A 24,266-nucleotide genomic window follows, 5' to 3' on the forward strand; every position below is an offset into this window, starting at 1 on the left:
GCGGTTTGGCCTGGGCTCAGCTGGATCATTCTTCAGGTCTCACCTACGTTCACTTCTGTCTGCTCTCACTCGGCAGATGTGGGGAGCTGGATGATTTAGCAAGACCTCTACTGAGTCCTTTCCTCTCTGCTTCTGTGGTCTCTCATCTTCGGCAGTGGTCCAAACTTGTTCATATGGCAGGGATCTCAGGATCCCAGCCTCAGCTCAGAACTGCACAGCATCACTTCTACATCCTTCTCTTGGCTACAGTGGGTCACGAGGTTGGACCAGGTTCAAGCAACGAGGACTGTACTAGGCAGGAGGAACCACAAGGTCAGATTGCAGAGGGGATTGGATACAGAAAGGGAGACCACTGTGACCCTTTTTGCAACAGCCTACCAGCCATTTGCCAGATGAGATAATTTACTTTAACAGAAACGCAGCTTGACTAAATCACCTAGCCTTTAGATGAGGGAACCAGGATTTGGATCAAAATTCTCAGACTCCAGAGCTCAAGCTCTTCATCACTATATTGAGTTGCCTCTGAGTTTTCCAGCATTAGTCTTTATTTCCACACATCTTCTTTATGGTCCTAGTAAAAGGTTTTTGTTTGTTTGTTGAAGTACAGTTGATTTTCAATGCTATGTTAATTACTGCTGTACAGCAAAGTGATTTTGATATGTGTGTGTGTGTGTGTGTGTGTGTGTGTGCGTGTGTGTGTATTATTTTAAAAAATTTTTTCTTTTCCATTATGGTTTGTCATAGGATACTGAGAATACTTCTCTGGGTTATACAGTAAGCCCTTGTTTGTAAAAGGTTTCTAAGAGCAATCATAAGTCTCCAAGGCACAAATATCTTGGCATCTTTTGGACTACTTTTTCCACAAATTATCCTTGGACCAAACCTGGAGGCTTCATAAAAAATGCATATTCTTGTGCCCCCTAGAGACTTTGTTATCATCTCCATGGAGAAGTCTAGGAAATACATTTTCAATAAACTCTTCTCCTGCTGCTGCTAAGTTGCTTCAGTTGTGTCCGACTCTGAAACCATATGGACCAGAGTCCACCAGGCTCCTCTGTCCTTTGGATTCTCTTTCAAGAATATTGGAGTGAATTGCATGCCTTCCTCCAGGGGATCTTCTCGACCCAGGGATCGAACCCACACTTCTTATGTCTCCGGCGTTGGCAGGCAGGTTCTTTACCACTAGTGCCACCAAAAGCCTGAAGCTCCTCTCGTATGCACACTAAATTTTAAAAACTGTTTCTTTAGGAGTATTATTTAGCACTTTTTACTGTCCCTCAGTGGAAACCCCAGTAATGGCCTGCAAGATACACAGCTGGCCTCTGTGAAAAATGGATTTTGCCCTGTTGTTAAGGAATCGTGAGAATTAACTCACCCAGCCTTGCTATGAAACAATATTTATATAACCCTTTCTAATAGTTGTGATGCTATCTAAGATGGAATAAAGTTTGCCACCGCACTGGCTTGGCTTATAAACTGCCTGACTGAGGAGGGAAGGTGGCCTGGGCTGCGCCTTCCAACCCCAGCACCGGCCACGTGCACACGGCCGCCAGGAGCCGAGAGCAGCGCTGGGTGCAGGTGTAGTGACCGCAGGGCACGCTCAGCCTTTACGTATCAGCCGGAGGAAATCGCTTCTCCTCTCATAAAGGGAAGCAGAGAATGTGGTTACTTAACCAAGTCATTTAAGATATGTACGGTCCATAAGACAGCCTATTTCCAAACTTGAAGGTTAGCTGCAGGATGCAGAAGAAATAGTGGTGTGTCAAGGAAGATCTGCCATTTCTAAAAGAAAGCCAAAGAAATAAGTGTGAATCCCAAGCTATACACTATTGATCAGTTCAGTCAGTTCAGTTCAGTCACTCAGTCATGTCTGACTCTTTGCGATCCCATGGACTGCAGAATGCCAGGCCTCCCTGTCTATCACCAACTCCCAGAGCTTACTCAAACTCATGTCCATCAAGTCAGTGATGCCTTCCAACCATCTCATCCTCTGTCGTCCCCTTCTCCTCCTGCTTTCAATCTTTCCCAGCATCAGGGGCTTTTCCAATGAGTCAGTTCTTCGCATCGGGTGGCCAAAGTATTGGAGTTTCAACTTCAACATCAGTCCTTCCAAAGAATATTCAGGACTGATTTCCTTTAGGATGGACTGCTTGGATCTCATTGCAGTCCAAGGAACTCTCAAGAGTCTTCTCCAACACCACAGTTCAAAAGCATCAATTCTTCTGTGCTCAGCTTTATTTATAGTCCAACTGTCATATCCATACATGACTACTGGAAAAAGCATAGCCTTGACTAGACGGACCTTTGTTGGTAAAGTAATGTCTCTGCTTTTTAATATGCTGTCTAGGTTGGTCATAGCTTTTCTTCCAAGGAGCAAGTGTCTTTTAATTTCATGGCTGCCCGTCACCATGTGCCGTGATTTTGGAGCCCAAAAAAAGGGTCTTTAGTTCTTCTTGATACACTATCGATGCTAAGTATAAAATAGATAGCTAATGAGAACCTGCTGTGTGGCTCAGGGAACTCTGCTCAGTGCTCTGTGATGAAGGAGACCCAAACATGAAGGGCTATATGTAAGTATGTGGCTGAGTCACTCTGCTGTACAGCAGAGACTACACAGCATTGTAAAGCAGCTATATTCCAATTTAAAAAAAAGAGAGAGAGAGAAGATATGTGCTGTTAGGATCGTGGGACGAGAAGACAGGAGTAATGCCCATTCTAGCCCTGAATGGAGTGGAGATGCCAGCAGGCCCAGTTTGGGGGAAATGGCAGTGGCCGATTGTTTTGAGCCTCAATGCAGTTGGCAGTGAAGCTGCTACTTGTCTCTCACTTTCTGTAACAACCTCTTCCATTTGAAATGGAAACTAAGGAAATGGTTTTTCAAATGTCCATTAGATGAGATACAGAAAGAGCAGAACGAAGGAGCCATGATCCCACACAAACCCAGGGCTCATCAGCAAACCCAGAGCTAGGGTTGCTTTTGCTAAGACACAGGGATGATTTTCAATTGTCACATGTGGTCCAGCCCTGAGAGCAAAACATTTAAACCCAAAGTTAAATAAATATTCCCAATAATACATTGGAAGAGGAATTCCAAATCAATGAAAGTAAAAGAAGTAAATGAAGGAAGTCGGTCCCGAATAAGGCGCCCTCATTCCTGTCCAGAGGGCAAGTCAGACTCAGTTCCCACCTCTGGTGCCTTGATAGTCTGTAAGCCACCTTCATTCTCTAAAGGAGAATCGTAGAATCAGGTCATATATGAACCTCCTCTTCCTTAAATATTGACACTAAGACAGACTTTTTCTGAAATACCATGTAGGCTGAAAAATAAAACAGGATGCATCTTCTGGACCATCAGTTTGCAGTATCACCACAAATGAGTCAAATAAAATGCCTGAGAAACCAACTAAAATTTGACATTTGAGAAAGCTGCTAATGGAAAATATAGTCTGTGTTAGGCAAGCAGTTTTTCTGATAATGAACACCAAGGCTGCTGTTAAACTCATCACAGGTAAATCATGATAAAAAGTCAGTAACAGACCTACAGCTCTGTCATGAAGTAGAAATGAGCAGAAACACAGCAACCACCCACAGAGACAGCCTGCTGGTCATCTCAGAGGTGTGTGCCAAGCAAACAGTTTACTCAGATGCCTCAGCATCATTTGTGGGGTGAGAATTTAAGCCTAGAGTCACCGCATGCACAAGACTGAATTGCAGCAGATGTTTTTCACAAAAGAAGCTGAATTTAACCTAGATGTCCATCGGCCAATGAATGGATAAGGAAGTTGTGGTACATATACACAGTGAATATTACTCAGCTATAAAAAAAGAATGCATTTGAGTCAGTTCTAATGAGGTGGATGAAACTGGAGCCTATTATACAGAGTGAAGTAAGCCAGAAAGAGAAACACCAATACAGTATACTAATGCATTTATATATATATGGAATTTAGGAAGACAGTAATGATGACTCTATGTGCAAGCTGGCAAAAGAGACACAGATGCAAAGAACACGCTTTTGGACTCTGTGGGAGAAGGCGAGGGTGGGATAATTTGAGAGAATAGCATTGAAACATGTACATTGCCATATGTGAAATAGATCACCAGTGTAAGTTCGATGCATGAAGAGGGCAATCAAAGCCGGTACACTGGGACAACCCAGAGGGAGGGAGGTGGGAGGGGGGTTCACTGTGGGGGGGACACATGTGCACCCATGGCTGATTCATGTCAATGTATGGTAAAAACCACTACAATATTGTAAAGTAATTAGCTTCCAACTAAAATAACTTTAAAAAAAGAGAAGCTGAAACTACTCTTAACTTTGATAGAAACATATACAAGTTCTACTAAAAAGCTGCACATTTATTTCCCCAAAATGTCCTGATTAAGACAGACTTTTAAGTCAGCATATTTTAATTTTGGTACTCTTGACCTGAATGAATGAAAAACTCTCTGTTCCATAGGGTCTCATAACTTAGTTAGGGACCAAAAACATAAAATCTATGATAGTTGGTGTTTATTGTTACTGTTGTTTGTTGTTTTTAGCTAAATAAGCCTAGAAATAATTTCCTGGCTCCTCTATTTTGTACAACAGGAAGCTGAGGCTTGCTGCCCCCCATCCTTTGGTGATCAGTAATTAGGACCTTGTTCCTTTGTGAAAGAAGTGATGTCTGGGAACCAGATTATCCCCAAACTTCAATCTTTGCTGGCTGCTACACAGGGCACACAGGGATAGTTTTGAGCACAGAGAGAGAACTTTCCAAGGCCATTTTTTTGTCATGTATAGTCATTGTAATCATTTTAACTCAATATGCTTCTAATTTTTTAAATTATTTCTATATACATTAGGTAACTTGCAGCTCATAACCCTGAATTATGTTGGGCAAACAGATATTGTTCAGTTTTCTAATAAAGAAATTGAGACCTGGAAAGATTTATATATGTTGCCTCCGGGATAATTATGGACTGAGCTGGGACTGGAATCCAAGTCCTCTTGCTGCTCTCCTATGCTATTAATTTCTTTATTCATGCAGCAAATACTTATTGTATCTACTCTGTACCCAGCATTGGGCTCTGTGCTGGCAAGAAAAGGAGACTTGTAGAGTATGTCTTATATCCGTGAATCCATCATGAATGCCTTTATGTGCACACACCCTCATTCCTGTATCTAATGGGGTTAATTAGGGCTCACCATACTACTTCCTTAAGCAGTGATCTATGCCAGCTAATTTCCAACCCTCAAAGCCTCTTTTTTTTTCTTGTACTACACTAGAATATATAAAGAAGCAATCTTTTCCACCTGCCTTTCAGTGATATTTGCAAGAGACACAGGAATGTAGCACTTCTCAGTTCAGTTCAGTCGTTCGGTCATGTCCGACTCTGCAACTCCGTGGACTGCAGCGCGCCAGGCCTGCCTGTCCATTACCAACTCTTAGAGCCTACTCAAACTCGTGTCCATTGAGTCGGTGATGCCATCCAACCATCTCATCCTCTGTCACCCTCTTCTCCTCCTGCCTTCAATCTTTCCCAGCATCAGGGTCTTTTCCAATGAGTCAGTTCTTCACATCAGGTAGCCAAAGTATTGGAGTTTCAGCTTCAGCATCAGTCCTCCCAGTGAATATTCAGGACTGACTTCCTTTAGGATTGACTGGTTGGATCTCCTTGCAGTCCAAGGGCCTCTCAAGAGTCTTCTCCAATACCACAGCTCAAAAGCATCAATTCCTCAATGCTCACCTTTTTTTATGGTCCAGCTCTCATGTCCATACATGACTACTGGAAAAACCATAGCTGTGACTAGACGGACCTTTGTTGGAAAAGTAATGTCTCTGCTTTTTAATACACTGTCTAGGTTGGTCATAGCTTTTCTTCCAAGGAGCAAGAGTCTTTTACTTCCATGGCTGCAGTCACCATCTGCAGTGATTTTGCAGCTCAAAAAAGTAAAATCTGTCACTGTTTCTATTGTTTCTCCATCTATTTGCCATGAAGTGATGGGACCAGATGCCATTATCTTAGTTTTCTGAATGTTGAGCTTTAAGCCAGTTTTTTCACTCTCCTCTTTCACTTTCATCAAGAGGCTCTTTAGTTCCTCTTCACTTTCTGCTGTAAGGATGATGTCATCTGCATATCTGAGATTACTGATATTTTTCCCAGCAGTCTTGATTCCAGCTTGTGCTTCATCCAGCCCAGCATTTCTCATGATGTACTCTCTGTATAAGTTAAATAAGAAGGGTGATAATATACAGCCTTGATGTACTCCTTTCCTGATTTGGAACCAGTCTGTTCCATGTCTGGTAGCACCTCTAGAATGTTTTATTCTAGACTTACATGCATGTGTGCTCAGTCACTTCAGTCATGTCCAAGTCTTTGTGATCCCATGAACTGTAGCTCACCAGGCTCCTCTGTCCATGGGATTTTCCAGGCAAGAATATAGGAGCGGATTGCCTTCCCTCCTTCAGGGGATCTTCCTGACCCAGGGATCAAACTCGTGTCTGCCTGCATCTCTTGCATTGCAGGCAGATTCTTTACCCACTGAGCCACCTAGGAAGCCCCTAGACTTTCACAGATCCCCTTGTTTAGTTGAAAATTAATACATGTGCAGACAGGCATGATGATTATTAAATCTTTTAAGGAAGGCTAGTATTTTCAGACACGACTGAGTGACTTCACTTTCACTTTTCAGTTTCATGCATTTGAGAAGGAAATGGCAACCCACTCCAGTGTTATTGCCTGGAGAATCCCAGGGACGGGGGAGCCTGGTGGGCTGCCGTCTATGGGGTTACACAGAGTCGGACACGACTGAAGCGACTTAGCAGCAGGAGCAGTATTTTTTAGTGTTTTTCCCGCATAACAGTGCTGCTGCTACAGAACTAGCTAAATCCATTTAAATAAGGATACATCAACATGTCAATCTATTCTTGGGGTACTGTGTTAAACTTGAAGGAAAGGTTTATTGATTTAATTTCACTAGCTGTTCTCTCAAATCACTCTGCATGTTTTCATGAGGATCAAAAAATATAAGTAGATTTTTATGTCACCATATTTTGAATTAGACAGGAAGGCCTACTGTGCTGCAGTCCATGAGGTCACAAAAAATCAGACAACTTGGCAACTGAACAACAACATATTTTGAATAAGGCTTAATAAGCATTTGAAATATGTTTTATATTATATTTACTTTTAATCCTAACAACCCACTAAAGTAGATATCACTATCCCAATTATAAAGATGGACAGACTGGGATTAAGTGGCTTGTCCCAAGACCTGAGACTGTTCACATCCTTAATCCAATGCAGAAGCCCTGACTGAAATGTGTTTATTTCAAGAGCATATATTGGGTTGGCCAAAAATTCACTTGGGTTTTTCCATAAGCTCTTATGGAGAACCCAGATGAACTTTTTGGCCAGCCCAGTACTAGGAGTAGATTGGTACTAGGACTAGATTTATCAGCTGTTCCAACCACAAATTAAGCAAGACATTGTTACATATAATTCTCTGACCCCAGATCCAGAGCAGAGTAACATCATCTAGGACCACCCCATTGTCCCTGTTTCTAGAGCCTATTCCAAGGACCCATCGCCACCCTCCTCTATGCCTTCTCCCAAAGGCATTTATTGACCTGACAGGAAGACTGCACCAATGCATTTCTGAAGAACTGATGTATATAATAACTGTAGATCAATTCCTGTGTTAACTCACTAGCAACACGGGAAATTAATGAAATCTTGGTAAGGTTCAAAATCACTTCCCCATTTAGATTTTATGAAATCTTTAAAGATATTCATGAATTAGGTTCAAGGTGATTTTCTTAGGAAGAAAATCAACTTTTTAAAAATTAAGTTACTCACTTTTGTTGCGTACCTTATTTTTTTAACTAATTTATTTATTTTAATTGGAGGCTAATTACTTTACAGTATTGTAGTGGTTTTTGCCATGCATCAACATGAATCAGTACATGTGTCCCCCATCCTGAACCCCCCTCCCGCCCCACCCCATCCGTCTGGGTTGTCCCAGAGCACCGGCTTTGAGTGCCCTGCTTCATGCATTGAACTTGCACTGGTCATCTGTTTTACGTATGATAATATACATGTTTCAATGCTATTTTCTCAAATCTCACCCTCACCTCTCCCACAAAGTCCAAATGTCTGTCCTTTATGTCTGTGTCTCTTTTGCTGTCTTGCATACAGGGTTGTCGTTACCATCTTTCTAAATTTCATATATATGCATTAGCATACTGTATTGGTGTTTCTCTTTCTGATTTTCATCCACCTCATTAGGACTGACTCAAATTGTGTTCTTTTTTATAGCTGAGTAATATCCCATGGTGTATCTGTGCCACAACTTCCTTATACATTCACCTACTGATGGACATCTAGGTTGCTTCTTTACAATTTACAATTAGGCTGTTGTACAGTGCTGCGATGAACATTGGGGTACACGTGTCGCTTTCAGTTCTGGTTTCCTCAGTGTGGATGCCCAGCAGTGGGATTGCTGGGTTGTGTGGCAGTTCTATTTCCAGTTTTTTTAAGGAATCTCCACACTGTTCTCCATAGTGGCTGTACTAGTTTGCATTCACCAACAGTGTGAGAGGGTCCCTTTTCTCCACACCCTCTCCAGCATTTATTGTTTGTAGACTTTGAGATGGCGACCATTCTGACTAGAGTAAGATGGTACCTCATTGTGGTTTTGATTTGAATTTCTCTAATAATGAGTGATGTTGAGCATCTTTTCATGTGTTTGTTAGCCATTTGTATATCTTCTTTGGACACACTTTAAAAAGTAAGCAAAAGTAAACATGACCATGAGGGTAGCTGTATAAGCTAAATATAGTCTACCCATTCCAGACTTTAATACCATCTCATTTCTCTACGTTTCTCAAGAGTAATACTAGGATATCACATTAAGCATCATCTTGGAGTAAATATTACTGATAGTAATATTTTCCTCTGTGTTTAGGGGCTGAGTAGCTAAAGAATCTGATTTCATTAAGTCCCTGGATGTGGCCAAATTATCAGGAAAAAGTAATGTTCATAGAGAAGCACTTATTTTCAAAGCCTTTCAGTCCATTTCAGTGATTAGAGGAAGCAGATGGAGAAATATTTTAAATATCTGTAAAGCTGAAGGCCCGGGCTCCTGAACATTCTGTCTTCCTTGTGAGTACATCTTGATAAGGAAGCTGGCAAAAATATTGTTAGGGATCCAAAATGAGCTGACAGGGAAACCACAGTGGCGGTTCTCATTGTGTAATGACGGTGTTCAAGACCTTCCAAAATGTCCCTGGTGTGTAGATGCCATGCCACATGATGAATAGTTATGCTCAGCATGTAAAAGAGAAGAAATGTGGTGGCTGACCTTGCATTCTGGGCACTAGGTTGAGGAAGGGGCCATGGACCAGTTAGATGACTCAGACAGCAAAGCAAAGGTGGATGGTGAGGGAATTCCCTGGTGGTCCAGAGGTTAAGACTGAGCGCTTTCACCAAAGCAGAGCATGGGTTCCATCCCTGGTCAGGGTACTAAGATCCCACATGGTACAGACGAAGAAGAAAAAGAAAAACAAGATGGATGGGTGGAGTTCTATGGAGCCATCTATGTGCAGAGGAAGGAACTTTGGGATGATTGGTGCTGCCCAGCAGCGGGCAGGGCTGCCTTTTGAGGTAGGCATGTTCATTGGACTGAGGCTAGAGACCCCCTTGTTAGCGAGGCCTTATGGGGACACAAGAAACTCTCGGGTTGCATGGGAGGTTGGAAGTCTTTCCAGCTCCCAGACTCAGTTACTTCCTGATTTTCAAACCGAGACTCCACAGGTACTGGTGAAAATTATGCCAGCCCAACGTGGACTAAAGTTTATCAGCCTCACTGCAAGTCTGACTTGTAACTACAAATTCTTCTGCAGGAGCACAGTACCATGCAGAAACTCCATTGCACTCAAGTTGACAAGATTGTGGCACAGTACGACAAGGAGAAATTGACTCATGAGAAAATCCTAGAGAAGGCAATGAAGAAGAAAGGGTAAAGGCTGTTGATTTCCTTCTGGAGCATTTTTGCCTTTTTATGTTTTGTCTTTTCCCACAGTTTAGCTGCCTGTTTAGGCCAAGGAAGAACTTAGTCTTAACTGTGTTTTCATCATTAAAAATGATTTCAGAAAATAAGAGACTTACTAAGCTAAAGGGAGTGACTGAAGTGGAAAGAGGAGCTTTGTTCAAGTTCTACAGGTGTTGGTTAATAAAATAATAACTGTGTCTTTCATGAGTTTTCCATGTAAGTACCTTTAAGGTTAATGGGGAGAGAAGGAAAGACAAAGTTGGGAAATTCCAGAAAGCATTTTGCATCACCAGGTAATAAATAATAAGGTTGATGTACTCAAGGGGGAAAAATCCAGTTTTGTTGTTTAATATTTCAAGAATCTTTAGCTTATGCCAACAGCTAAAACTGTTGAATAAAACCTGCCATTGCATTTACTTTGAAAGAGTTTATCTAGAATTCAGCTAGGGAGATGTTTCTGTGTAGCTGAATTCTAGATAAACTCTTTCAAAGAGTTTCTGTGATGTTGCAAGCTAACTGAATAACAGAGTAGGGAAAAACACACGCAGTGCCAGCCATGGAGAAGTGATCAGTTGGATGTTTAGAATGTGTCTCTCAGAGGCACTCTCCATTAATAACACGATGAAGCATTCTGACTTAGGCTATAATAAATCAGAACACACATGCTGAAGACAGATGCTCAGGGCCTGCTCTGGTTTCAGCAATGATGCGGATATTCCAAAAGGAAAAAATAATTGCTGAAATAGGCAGTAATGCTTTCTGGGCAATTGCCTAGTATATATTTCCTACTCACAATGGAGTAAGAAGCAAAAATTACCCCGTAGTGCCAAGAAATGCTATTTTTCTCCCTTGCTGGCATGTGTCAAAGACAAAAATCTGGCTTTACAACCAAAGTAGAAGAATTGGAAATTCACTTCAAGGCTGAAGTCCTGTTTTTCAGTTCTCATCCTAAATAGTATATTATTGAATAAATGAAAAATAGCTTGAAGAACAGCAGGAACCAAAATGGAAACTGACAACAAATCCTTTACAATGAAATAATTGTCAGGTCTGAAATGGCTGTTTGTGTAGTGGTTGAATTCAGTAATCACGATACAGATATTTTGTAAGGTGTGCATCTATTACTAGAAGAACTGAGATTGCCCAGTGAGTCGTGGCGTCCCAAGTGTGATGAACTAATTGTCTTCATCAGAAGGCTTTGGAGCAAAGGCCTCTGGGAGCAGGAAGATATCTCATGCTTGGCATGCATTTGCGGTTTTCCATTTTCAGGGGAAGTAATTGTCTTGAAATGAAGAAAGAAACAGAAATTAAAATTCAGACACTGACATCAGATCACAAATCTAAGGTAAGAAAATGCCTATTTTTACAGCAACAACTTGGTAATTTGTTTTGAAGCTGCACCCAGTTTTAATCAGAAATAACAGTACCCTGGGGCTGGTCTGGGCCCACTGGGTTAGAGAAGAGGCATTTCGTGGAACACCTTTCCTTCATTTTAGACATATACTCCCAATGTCTATGTCGTCTGCTCAGAGGCATCAGGAAAACAATAAATTAATTAAAAGGAAATGTTGTATAGAAGATAGAATTACTTCCTTATAGAGGTGACATTGAACGTATGACAGAAAACCACCCATCCGGAGGGTTCAGTAACTCTTATTTCAATATTTATTTTTTATTCAATAATTTAATTTTCCATTCTAACTTTGCTGTGGAAGTTTAGGGATGAGGAAAATTCCAGAGCTAAGATTCTAGGAGATGAACCTAATCACTCATGTTTCCCCCCCAGAACACAAGAAAATAGGCGTTTAGGGGACATGAACTGTGATTACAGACGTCTTGAAGAACCGAGCACCACGTTGCAGTCAAGAACATAAATATCTTATGATAATAGTTATAAAAGAAAAAGAACTGTTAAAGACAAGGTTTCCAACTATAGCTTTGGTCAAACCAGCCAGTGTCCTCCGTCTACCTGAAGCTCCATCATCCAGCGAGCGACGCTGCCACCCACCTGGGCCAGCCAGGCGTTCCAAACGGAAGTTCTCCGGGGAGCTGTGTATTTGTGTCTGTTCTGCCTTGCAGCCTAAAGAGGTCTAAAGAGTCTAAAGCTGTATATTTTTGAGAGCTGTTCGCTACTCTCTTTTTTCCTCCTCTTAACTAGAATGTTTGAGAATTAATGACTATGTGATACTCCATCATTTTTAGACACTTTGTGTAAATACAAAAGTAGAAACCTTGGTTACTGTATCATTTGCTTTTGCTGAATGAAACACCACCCCAAAATTTAGTGGCTTAAGACAACTGCTGCTGCTAAGTTGCTTCAGTCGTGTCCGACTCTGTGTGACCCCATAGACGGCAGCCCACCAGGCTCCCCTGTCCCTGGGATTCTCCAGGCAAGAACACTGGAGTTTTGCCATTTCCAACTACCATGTATTAACTGACAGTTCAGTGGGTTAGAACTCAGACTATATGCCCCTGGACAGCTCTACTGATTCCGGCTGGACTTGGGTGTGTCAGCCGTCGGCTGGGAGTGGTGGCATCTCTGAGGTCTCTGGTAGGAAGCTGGCTGCTGGTGGTTTTTAACTGTATGACCTCTCACTCTCCAGCAGGCTAGCACAGGCTTCTCAGAGTTCCAAGAATAGAGAAAGGATAAGCACTTGCACAGCTTCTGTTTGCATCACATTTGCTACAGTCTTACAGGCTAAAGCAAGTCACAGGTCAGCCAGACTCAACGAGCTGGAGAGAGAGACTCTAGCACTTGATGAGCCGTAAAACCCACAGTGCGAAGAGCACAGCTACTCTCTGCAGGGAAGACTGTCTACCCCAGCGTTTGCTAAGATGACACAATAAGTCATGACCCAGGAATAAGAGAACATACAGCTCTCTATTCAGACCTGTGACCTTGTGGAAGTGAAGCTGGAAAAGCATGAAGAGATGAAGAGAATTCTCATCGAATCAGTAAAGGAGCCCAAGGACCAGACAAACCAGCGTGTCGGCAACTTAGGCAGTGAAATGGGTCATGGTTAAATATCTAGGGCCAAAATGATTGCCCTGTTTTAAAAAGTGATGACTTCCTAGTTCCTGTTGGTTAGTACATATTTTTACAGGTTCTATAGGTGTCTACTGATTGACCAAGTAAAGCAATGAGGGTGATCTGAAATGCATGGTTAATATTGTGCTTTTAGTTCCTCCCTGCTTGTGAGAATTCCAGGTGGCACCACCCCTTTTCCCCACGCAGGTCAAGGAGATTGTGGCACAGCACACAAAGGAGTGGTCAGACATGATCAACACCCACAGTGCAGAGGAGCAGGAGATCCGGGACCTGCACCTCAGCCAGCAGTGCGAGCTGCTCAGAAAGCTCCTGATCAGCGCCCACGAGCAGCAGACCCAGCAGCTGAAACTGTCCCATGACAGGTGGGCAACTTAGCTCCAGAGGAAACTCCGTTTTTAAAATGACTAGTGTGTGTGTGTGTGTGTGTGTGTGTGTGTGTGTGTGTACATGCACAAGTGTCAGGGTAGTAAGGAAAATCAACTTCACGTTTAACATTGAGCTTTTTTGTATACTCTGTCATAGAGCTGATGTGGCAAGATGAACTATAAGGAATGGTCTCGACCATCAAAATGCTTCCAAGTGGTGGCAAGATATCATACTCCTACAACCAATTAAGTTACATTACAAGTAGCATACAATACAGTTAAAAATTATCACACACTCTGCTGCCTCTGAGTGGTTCTGGAGGCTTCACAAGATGATAGGGCCAGATTTGACTTTTAAGAAATGATCTGGAACCTCTTAGGAAGAAAAGACACAGAAGGAGATAAAGACCAAGCAGTTGAACTCCTAGAATGGTTGGTTCTGATGGCTCAGAGATACCTTCCTTTCCATTGTCAGGGTGTCTATAAATTTTAGAAAGGCAGGTCTGACCAAGAAATAGCAAAAAGTATCTGTTTATTTTTGCCTCTCCCCATTTCAGCACACTGAGTATCATATTAAAGACACTGCAGATGGTGAGCTGGACTTTTTCCCCAGGCAGAAGACTGTTGATGTCAGTGATGTCTTTTCATCGCAGCTTGGTTGCAGCTTGTCCGTCTTCTTTAGGGCCGATTGTGTGCTGCAGTGGCAGTGTGTTGATACACACCAGAAAGTATAACACAGAAGCATTTTACAAACAAATCCAAAAAAAAAAAAAAATAAACCTTTAAACTTCTGAAATGAATTATGTAGGCACATTCCCAGATTCCAAACTTCATTATGGTGTAATACACAACCGTAAGAACGTGAAGTATTTTTGCCATAGTTTCTGATTCTCTCATGAGCCAACTAAATGAGGTATATATGCCATACCGAGTTTCTTGTGGGCTCAAGTACTATACCATATCCATTTTAAAGTATTCTGTTTATTTGTATAGGATTAAAAGTGCCTTTTTCCCCTTAGAAATCTCTTGATTTAGTACACAGAAAGGTCGGTTCATCATCTTCCCTTTGACCATTTCTACAATATCAGATTTTCGATGTCCACCCTTATTCGAAGATACTTTGAAGAATAAGGTACTCTCTTCTAATCTTTTATTGTAGTTGAATAAAGGAGAAAAAATTATCCCAAACAGCAGGCATTGTCCAAAAGAAAAAAAAGTAAATGAATTCTTGCATGACTTCGGAAGTCATTTGAAGGAACCATAACCTTATTACTAATTTACCCTAAAAAATGGATCCATGGCAGGAGCATTTTTCAAAGCAGCAGCGGCGCTGAAGCTTCCTGTTAAGTATCCTGTGGTCGTGTTTCTTTGTTACCATCACAGCGGTTCTAGGTTAAAAAATTCTTGCCTTCCTAACATTTGGCAACATTACTTGGTTACTGATAAGTGCTTGTTGAATGAATGAATGAAGAGATGGTCCATTTAATAACAAGGTATGAAAAATTCTGAGAGCCAGTTTCTCAGGCCCAGGAGTTTCTGTGCATATCCAGCTTCTGTGTCCCTAAGTCCTCTGACTGGAGACCTCTCTGTTTCAGTTTTATCCATCATTTTCCACAAAGTACAAACACCACTTAACCTGCCCATTTCCAGGCAGTGCTCCAAGGAGATCACCATAGATTCCAGACAAGATTCTTTGTTAATACTTTCATTTTCAGATTCTAAGTGGTGTGCATTTGTGCTCATCAGTAGTCCAAAGAGAGGAGTTTTGTGGTACACACGCCCATTCACACTCGGTGATCAGTCACCTGTAAGCTCCCTCAGCCCCCCCGTTTCCTGTGTTTATTTGAAACCATCTGTCCCCTTCACACCCCTGGGCTGTCAGAACGCAAGACAGTCGTTTGTGAGTGTTAGAACATCCTTCCTCTTCCAAGCAATCTGAGCCCCCCAAAAAACATGGGACAAAGCTGGAAAATCCTTGTGTTTTCCTGACTGTAAGCGGTTGTCCCTGTGTATTCTTTCATTATTCTCATGCAGTACTCACTATTCCCATTTGTCTTATTGGAGATAGGCTTGTAAACGTGATTGCCTGAGATATTTGTATATAACTTGGGATTTGTAGCTTTTATTTATTCAGAATGCATCTGGCATGTGGATGACTTAACGACAGTGTCCTACTCTGGGCAGCTGTATAGGCTCATCGTGTGGTTGGGGTTACGTTCGGCACGCCTCGCGCCTCCTCTTCCCAGCCCAGCACTCACACTCCACAGCGAGTGCCCCGCGCCCCCAGGAGAAGCATGCTTGTGGCCCGGGGCTCCTGCCCGCCTTCTCACAGAATGCAAGACAACTTCATGATCTCAATAATGAGACAAAAAGTGAACCCAGTCCTCTTGTTACATATGAAATTTGTTTTTTGTTTATATTTTTAATTAAAGTTAAAAATCCACAACGCAAAATTTACTATGTCAACTGTTTGTAAGTGTGTAGCATAAGGTGTATTCACACTGTTGTAACCATCAGTCACTACCACCCAGCTCCAGAACTTTATCATCTTCCCCAACTGAAACTCTACCCACTGAACACTCACTCTCCATTCCCCTGGTGTCTTTTTGCCCCTTACAGGTTTACTGAGGTATAATGGATATACAGCACTGTATAATGTAAGCTGCACAGCATACTGCTTTGGCCTACCTACGTATATCATGAAATGAGTACAATAAGTTTTGTGAACTTCCATCATCTCATACAGATACAAAATAAACGGAAAAATATTTTTCCTCATAATGAGAACTTGTAGGATTTACAACTTTCATGTTTATATAACATACATCTTAGTCATGTTGTACATTACATCCCTAGTACTTATTTATCATATAACTGGAAGTTTGTTCCAGGTGGCTCAGTGGTAGAGAATCTACCTGCCAAGCAGAAGTGAGTTCAATCTCTGGGTCAGGAAGATCCCCTGGAGAAGGAAATGGCACCCATTCCAATAGTCTTGCTTAGGAAATCCCATGGACAGAGGATCCTAGTGGGCTACAGTCCATGGGGTCACAAAGAGTCAGGATACAACTTAGTGACTAAACAGGAAGTTTGTACTTTTTGACCTCCTTCATCCAATTTCCCTTCCCCTCAACCCTGCCTCTGGAAACCACAAATCTGATCTCTTTTTTTATGAGATTGTTTGGTTGGTTTTCTTTGTTTTTTTATTTAAGTATAATTGACCTAGAAGACTGTGTGAGTTCCTGGTGTACAGCATAATGATTCGATGTCTGTGCATTACAAAATGATCACTTCATGGTTTTGTTTTTATTTTAATACACAGGGAAAGCAAAGAGATGCGAGCACACCAAGCTAAGATTTCTATGGAAAATAGCAAAGCCATTAGCCAAGATAAATCCATCAAGAATAAAGCAGAACGGGAAAGGTGAGTTGGAATGCTCACTGTAAGAATATAATACTGACTCCAGTGTACACACACACTCAGGTTTGAGATATTAAAAAACCTGTGAGTGCTCGCCTAGAATCCTGCTGTTATAACTGCTGGAAAGATATATTATTGTTGCTATGAAATATCTTCGATTGTTTACTACCACTAGTAAAACATATTTACATTCAATATGTGTGTGCTCATTGCCATAATTGTATAAAATCTGGCATAAACAAAACTGTTTAAATTATGGCAAAATATCCTTCCCACATGATGCTTAGGTCAGCCTGAAAGCATCTCATTTGCTCAGGTGTTAAGCCCATCCTGAATGTGTTTGCAGTCTATAGGCCTTGTACTGACCTTGACACTAGGGATCATCTCAAATCACCTCCCACGGGTTTTTTGGTTTGTCCTTGTCTAAGAATGGGTTTTCTAGAAACAAAGACCAAGATAGGACTATGGGTCATGTGATTTGCTGAGGAAAGGATCTTCAGCAGGGCAGAGAGGAGGAAGCAGGAGGGGGCCAGAGTAGGGGCTAAGCAAGGCTAGGATCTCAGCTAGAGTTCCTCTGCAGCCTGACCCCAGCTCTGGAGTGTAAACGACCATGATCTGCTCCTTTGAGCCTTGGGCACGTGACTCTTGTACGTCTGTGTTAATCAGTCCTTGGCCACATAGAGTTGGGAGAGGTTTGTGTGACGTCCAGAGAAGAGCCAAGGTGCGAGTGCTTTAGCCAAGCTGGTAAAGGGGACCTAAGAGGCATCGCTGGTCATGGGCCCCAGAGAGGCAGTTAGCAGCACTCGATGCCCAGTGCACTTCCCGCGTTGCAAGTTTACAGAATATAAAGCGTATCACCATCTGGTGCATTTTTATGCTGAAGCTTTGTGGATTAAATATGGTTTGGAATTAACAGGCCAGCAGTGGGATTGGAATTCCACAGAAATTTGACCTGGAAAGAAATCACCTTTTCAACACTTTGGACAAGAAATTTCCCAATAAACATGGAGTGTCATTTGTTTCTCTTTAAGGAGATTATTACTCAATTTATTCAGTGCATCATATTGGCTTAGTTATCTTGTTATTGTTCAGTCACTAACTGATATCTGACTGTTTGCAACCCCATGGAATGCAGCATACCAGCTTCCCCTGTCCTTCACTATCTCCCCAATTTTGCTCAAATTCGTGTCCATGAAGTTGATGATGCTATCTAACCATCTCATCCTCCGGTGCTCCTTTTGACTTAAATCATTCCCATTTTCCAATGAGTCTTTCCAATGAGTCAGGTCTTGCATCATGTGGCCAAAGAATTGGCACTTAAGCTTCAGCACCAGTCCTTCCAAATAATATGCAGGGTTGATTTCCTATAGGGTTGACTGGTTTGATCTCCTTGTAGTCCAAAAGACTCTCATGAGTCTTCTCCAGCACCAAATTTGAAAGCATCGGTTCTTTGACACTCAGCCTTCTTTATGATCCAGCTCTCACATCCACACATCACTACTGGAAAAACCACAGCTTTGACTATACAGACCTTTGTCAGCAAAGTGATATCTCTGCTTTTTAATATGCTATCCATGTTTGTCATAGATTTCCTTCCAAGGAGCAAGTATATTTTAACTTTATGGCTAAAATCACCATCCTCAATGAATTTGGAGTGCAAGAAAAACCTGTCACTGCTTCTACTTTTTTCCCCTTCTATTTGCCATGAAGTGATGGGACCAGATACCATGATCTTCGTTTGTTGAATGTTGAGTTTTAAGTCAGCTTTTTCACTCTTCTCTTTCACCCTTGTCAAGAGGCTCTTTAGTTGCTCATCATTTTCTGCCATTTGAGTGTTATCATCTACATATCTTAGGGTGTTGGTATTTCTCCCAGCAATCTTGATTCCAGCTTATGATTCATTCACCCTGGCATTTAGCATGGTGTACTCTGCATAGAAGTTAAATAAGCAGGGTGACAATATACAGCCTTGATGTACTCCTTTACCAATTTTGAACCAATCAGTTCTTCCATGTCTGGTTCTAGCTGTTGCTTCTTGATCCACATACTGGTTTCTCAGGAGGCGGGTAAGGTGGTCCAGTATTCCCATCTCTTGAAGAATTTTCTACAGTTTGCCGTTATCCACACAGTCAAAGGCTTTAGCATAAGCAGAAGTAGATCTTTTTCTGGAATTCTCTTGCTTTCTCTATGATCCAAGAAATGTTGGAAATTTGATCTCCAGTTCCTCTGCCTTTTCTAAAACCAGCTTGTACATCTGGAAGTTCTCAGTTCACATATTGCTGAAGCCTAGCTTGAAGGAATTTGAGCATTACCTTGCTAGCATGTGAAATAAGTGCAACCGTGCAGTAGTTTGAACATTCTTCGACATTGCACTTCTTTGGGATTGGAATGAAAAATGATCTTTTCCAGTCTTATGGCCACTGCTGAGTTTTCCAAATTTGCTGGCATATTGAGTGCAGCACTTTAACAGCATCTTTAGGATTTGAAATAGTTCAGCTAGAATTCCGTCACCTCCACTAGCTTTGTTCGTAGTAAATCTTCCCAAGGCCCACTTGACTTCACGCTGCAGGTATCTGGCTCTAGCTGACTGATCACACCATCATGGTTATCTGGGTCATTAAGACCTTTTCTGTACAGTTCCTCTGTGTATTGTTGCCACCTGTTCTTAGTATCTTCTGCTTCTGTTAGGTCCATACCATTTCTGTCCTTTATTGTGCCCATCTTTGCATGAAATGTTCCCTTGGTATCTCCAGTTTTCTTGAAGAGATCTCTAGTCTTTCCCGTTCTGTTGTTTTTCTCTATTTCTTTGCATTGTTCATTTAAGAAGGCCTTCTTAACTCTCCTTGCTATTTCTGGAACTCTGCATTCAGTTGAGTATGTCTTTCCCTTTCTCCCTTGCCTTTCACTTCTCTTCTTTCCTCAGCTATTTGTAAAGACTCCTCAGACAACCACTTTGCCTTCTTGCATTTCTTATTTTGGGGGATGGTGTTTTGTCATTTTCTTCTGTACAGTGTTATGAACTTCTGTCCATAGTTCTTCAAGCACTCTGTCTACCAGATCGAATCCCTTGAATCTATTCATCACCTCCACTGTACAATCATAAGGGATTTGATTTAGAAACACCTGAATACTCAGTTGGTAAAGAATCAACCTGCAATGCAGGAGACCTTGGTTCGGTTCCTAGAAGGCTATAGTTCAAAGCATTGCAAGAGTCGCATGTGACTGAGCAACTAAGCAAGCAACCATATAGCAAAGTGAACTGTGCTTAATGCAATGTGGTGGCCTGAATGGGAAGGAAGTCCAAAATGGAGGAAATATATATATATGTATGTATGTATCACTGACTGGCTGACTCATTTTGGCTTCCCTGATAACTCAATTGGTAAAGAATCCACCTCCACTGCATGAGACCCTGGTTCAGTTCCCGGGTCGGGAACATCCTCTGGAGAAGGGATAGGCTACCTGCTCCAGTATTCTTGGGCTTCCCTTGTGGCTCAGCTGGTCAAGAATCTGCCTGCAATGTGGGAGACCTGAGTTCAATCCCTGGGTTAGGAAGATCCCCTGGAGAAGGGAAAGGCTACGCGCTCCAGTATTCTGGCCTAGAGAATTCCATGGACTGTATAGTCCATGGGGTCGCAAAGAGTCAGACACGACTGAGTGACTTTGACTTTCACTTTCATACCTGAATGGCCTAGTGGTTTTTCCTCCTTTCTTCAATTTAAGCCTGTATTTTGCAACAAGGAGCTCATAATCTGGGCCACAGTCAGCGCCAGGTCTTGTTTTTGCTGACTGTATAGAGGTTCTCCATGTTTGGCTGCAAAGAATATAATCAATCTGATTTTGGTATTGATCATTTGGTGATGTCCATGTGTAGAGTCATTGCCTGCATTGTTGAAAAGGGGTATTTGCTATGACCAGTGTGTTCTCTTGACCAAATTCTGTTAGCCTTTGCCCTGCTTCATTTTATACTCCAAGGCCAAACTTGCCTGTTACTCCTGGTATCTCTTGAGTTCCTATTTTTGCATTTCCGTCCCCTATGATGAAAAGGACATCTGTGTGTGTGTGTGTGTGTGTGTGTGTGTGTGTGTGTGAGTTCCAGAAAGTCTTGTAGGTCTTCCTGGAATTGGTCAACTTCAGCTTCTTCAGCATTAGTGATTGGGGCATAGACTTGGATTACCATGACATTGAATGATTTGCCTTGAAAATGAACTGAGTTTATTCTGTCATTTTGAGATTGCACACACGTACTGCATTTCAGTCTCTTATTGACTGTGAGGGCTACTCCATTTCTCCTAAGGGATTCTTGTCCACAGTAGTAGATGTAATGGCCATCTGAATTAAATTCACCCATTCCCGTCATTTTAGTTCACTGATTCCTAACATGTTCAGTCTTGCCATATCCTGCTTGACCATGTCCAATTTACCTCCATTCATGGACCTAACATTCTAGGTTCCTATGAAATATTGTTCTTTATAGCATCAGGCTTTACTTTCACCACCAGACACATCCACAACTGAATGTCATTTCCAATGAAGTACCATCCTCTGGACATCATCCTCAGAAAAGGAACTTTGTTTAATGGCCTTGTATACATGGAAAGGACATCATCCACTTTGCTCATAAACATAAAATATTGATGCCATGATAAAATCCTTGGTAAACTGTTTTAGACTGTTAAAAGTTGAATGTAGAAATCAACCTGAAAATATACTAATTGTTAAATAGCTCTTTATCCTATTTTTTTCAAATATGTTGCAAAGTGTCTTTCAGTCCAGTTGAGGACAAATTGTCTTAAATTATGAGTTATTAATAACCATAAAATATTTAATTTCATTTTCTTATTTCAACTCTACATACTTCTTTATTATAACTCTGTATCCAATGGTTCAGTTCAGTTCAATTCAGTCACTCAGTCATGTCTGACTCTTTGTGACCCCATGAATCGCAGCACACCAGGCCTCCCTGTTCATCACCAACTCCCGGAGTTCACTCAAACTCATGTCCGTCGAGTCGGTGATGACTGATTTGATCTCCTTGCTGTCCAAGGAATCTTCTCCAGCACACAGTTAGAAGGCATCAATTCTTTGGTGTTCTGCCTTCTTTACAGTCCAGCTCTCACAACCGTAACTTACCCCTGGGAAGACCATAGCCTTGACTAAACAGACCTTTGTCAGCAGAGTATTGTCTCTGCTTTTCAACACATCATCTAGGTTTGTCATAGCTTTCCTGCCAAGAAGCAATCTACTATCTTCTGATTTCTTGGCTGCAGTCACCAAAGTTAGTGATTTTAGAGCCCAAGAAGAGGAAATCTGTCAGTTTCCACTGTTCCCCCTTCTATTTGCCATGAAGTAATGGGCTGGATGCCATGATCTTAGTTTTTTTAATGTATAGCTTTAAGCCAGCTCTTTCACTCTCCTCCTTCACCCTCATCAAGAGGCTCTTTAGTTCCTCTTTGCTTTGCCATTAGAGTGGTATCATCTGCATATCTGAGGCTGTTGATGTTTCTTCCGCCTATCTTGATTGATGGGAACACCAAAATTCAGAAAGTAGTTACCTCTGAAGAGAGAGAAAGAGGGGAAATGGAGTCCAGAAAAATGCAAAGGGGGCTTTGTTTATATTTGCAACACTTTTATTTCCTTTAAAAATATGAGACAAGGGTGGTAAAACATATTAATATTGACTAGTCTGAGTGATGGATACACAGATGTTTTGTGTCTTTTTCTCTGTACATTGTATATTTCAAAATTCCTCAAAAAATTAGGAAAAGGAAGTATAATCTCATCCAAATAATTAAATGAAATATGACTTTTTCTTACTTAATATCAATTAATTCCATCCAGTGACATACCAACTGTTGTTTGTACCTTTGCTTTTAGGAGAGTCAGGGAGTTAAATAGCAGCAACACTAAAAAGTTTCTGGAAGAAAGAAAGCGAGTAAGTATCATAATTTTCTTAGCACTTTTCCTTTGAAAAAACTAAATAGTAACTCATGCTTAGATTTCAGACTTCTAGCTAATTTGCTTAATTTGATTTTTCTGTATGCTAAATATTCTAGCTTCTCTTCTCTTCTCCCTGAAAGTTAATCTTTCACTAAAATCTTTAAGGTAATTATTCAGTACCATTTTATACAGAAAATGAAGCCAAATTTTAATCATGCACAAATACTCTTTTCTTTTCTAAGATTTTGGCAGCAACTATCTTACCAGTAAAAATTATGGGGTTTAAATTCTCCCAGTTTTCAGGCTATTTTCTTTCTTCTTTTTTTTTTTTTTTTTTTTATTATTTTTATATCCTTCTCTTAAACTGCAAACTACCAACCCTCATCGATAAGTTTTAAGGTTACAACCCAAAGTTGATCAGAAGTGTTTGTTTTGCTTTGCAGCTCGCCATGAAGCAGTCCAAAGAAATGGATCAGTTGAAAAAAGTCCAGCTTGAGCACCTCGAATTCCTAGAGAAACAGAATGAGCAGGTATTTCACTTAAAAGGCATAAAAAGATGTAGGCAGCCAACCAGCTTCAGGAGGCAAATGCCATGGCCCACAGTCACCCTTCTGCTAAAGCCAGTAGCCTGCATAGTGGCATAGAAAGGCGGCTAGAAAAATTTGATGCCATTACTGTACTTTCCCCTTTTCTTCCAACAAGAACAGAAAGTACTTTTTTTGAAGTAGGAGAGGAATGTGGCTGTGGAGAAAAAAAGAATCAAAATTTGATTAGATGATGGGGATTTTAAAAAGGACATTCCTGAGAGGAGGAGAAAACAGATTATAAGTTACTTCTCCATTTTTATGTGAAGTTATATCACTTGTACCCTAGAGACAAGTGATATTGTATTTAATGAGAAACCACCTGTTTTCAACCTCAGTCTAAAAATGAAATTATAAAACCTTCTCAACTCACAAGTCAAACCTAAATGCATAAACTACCATAATTCTACATACCACTGAATGTGAGTGGATACCATACTCTTAGTGTTAAACACTAAATTAAAATATACACAAATAAAAAGAGGTCTCCAAAACCCAACTATTCAGTAGCTGTCAGGCATATACCAACATCAAGATGAATGTGTATTTGCCTCAAGCGGAGTTCAGATAGTTGAGCTACAGCCCACTGGCCATCCACAGTCTCATTTCAATTGGATGGAAATACCTCTAGCTTCTATGGCACGATGACCCTCAGTAGCAGTTAAAATTTCAGTCTGTCTCAGTCCAAATACACCTCTTCAGGTGTAGTTGCTTTGAAGTTATTATTTCTAGGTAATTTACTCCAATCTAGAAGCTGTAAAGAGGTTCTGCCGAAACCCGTACTTGTACTGCATTATTCTTTCCTGTTCCCTTTCACATATAAAGTAATCCTATTTAAGGTATTTTTTTTTTAAGAGTAAATGGCTTCCACTGA

At 41.2% G+C, this 24,266-nt stretch overlaps 1 protein-coding gene across 11 annotated transcripts in view; it reads left to right on the forward strand.

The window, feature by feature from the left end:
- PLCB4 (phospholipase C beta 4) overlaps positions 1 to 24,266 on the forward strand; it is a 473,260-nt gene that overhangs the window by 443,038 nt on the left and 5,956 nt on the right. For all 11 annotated transcript variants that reach the window (XM_055543369.1, XM_055543377.1, XM_055543373.1 and 8 more), the window contains 6 exons: positions 9,888 to 10,003; positions 11,306 to 11,381; positions 13,272 to 13,447; positions 16,770 to 16,871; positions 22,746 to 22,803; positions 23,252 to 23,338. In XM_055543369.1, the coding sequence (XP_055399344.1) occupies positions 9,888 to 10,003; positions 11,306 to 11,381; positions 13,272 to 13,447; positions 16,770 to 16,871; positions 22,746 to 22,803; positions 23,252 to 23,338 (615 nt within the window). The remainder of the gene's footprint in view (positions 1 to 9,887; positions 10,004 to 11,305; positions 11,382 to 13,271; positions 13,448 to 16,769; positions 16,872 to 22,745; positions 22,804 to 23,251; positions 23,339 to 24,266) is intronic.

This window comes from Bubalus kerabau, chromosome 13 (assembly GCF_029407905.1).
Source record: "Bubalus kerabau isolate K-KA32 ecotype Philippines breed swamp buffalo chromosome 13, PCC_UOA_SB_1v2, whole genome shotgun sequence".
NCBI lineage: Eukaryota > Metazoa > Chordata > Mammalia > Artiodactyla > Bovidae > Bubalus > Bubalus kerabau.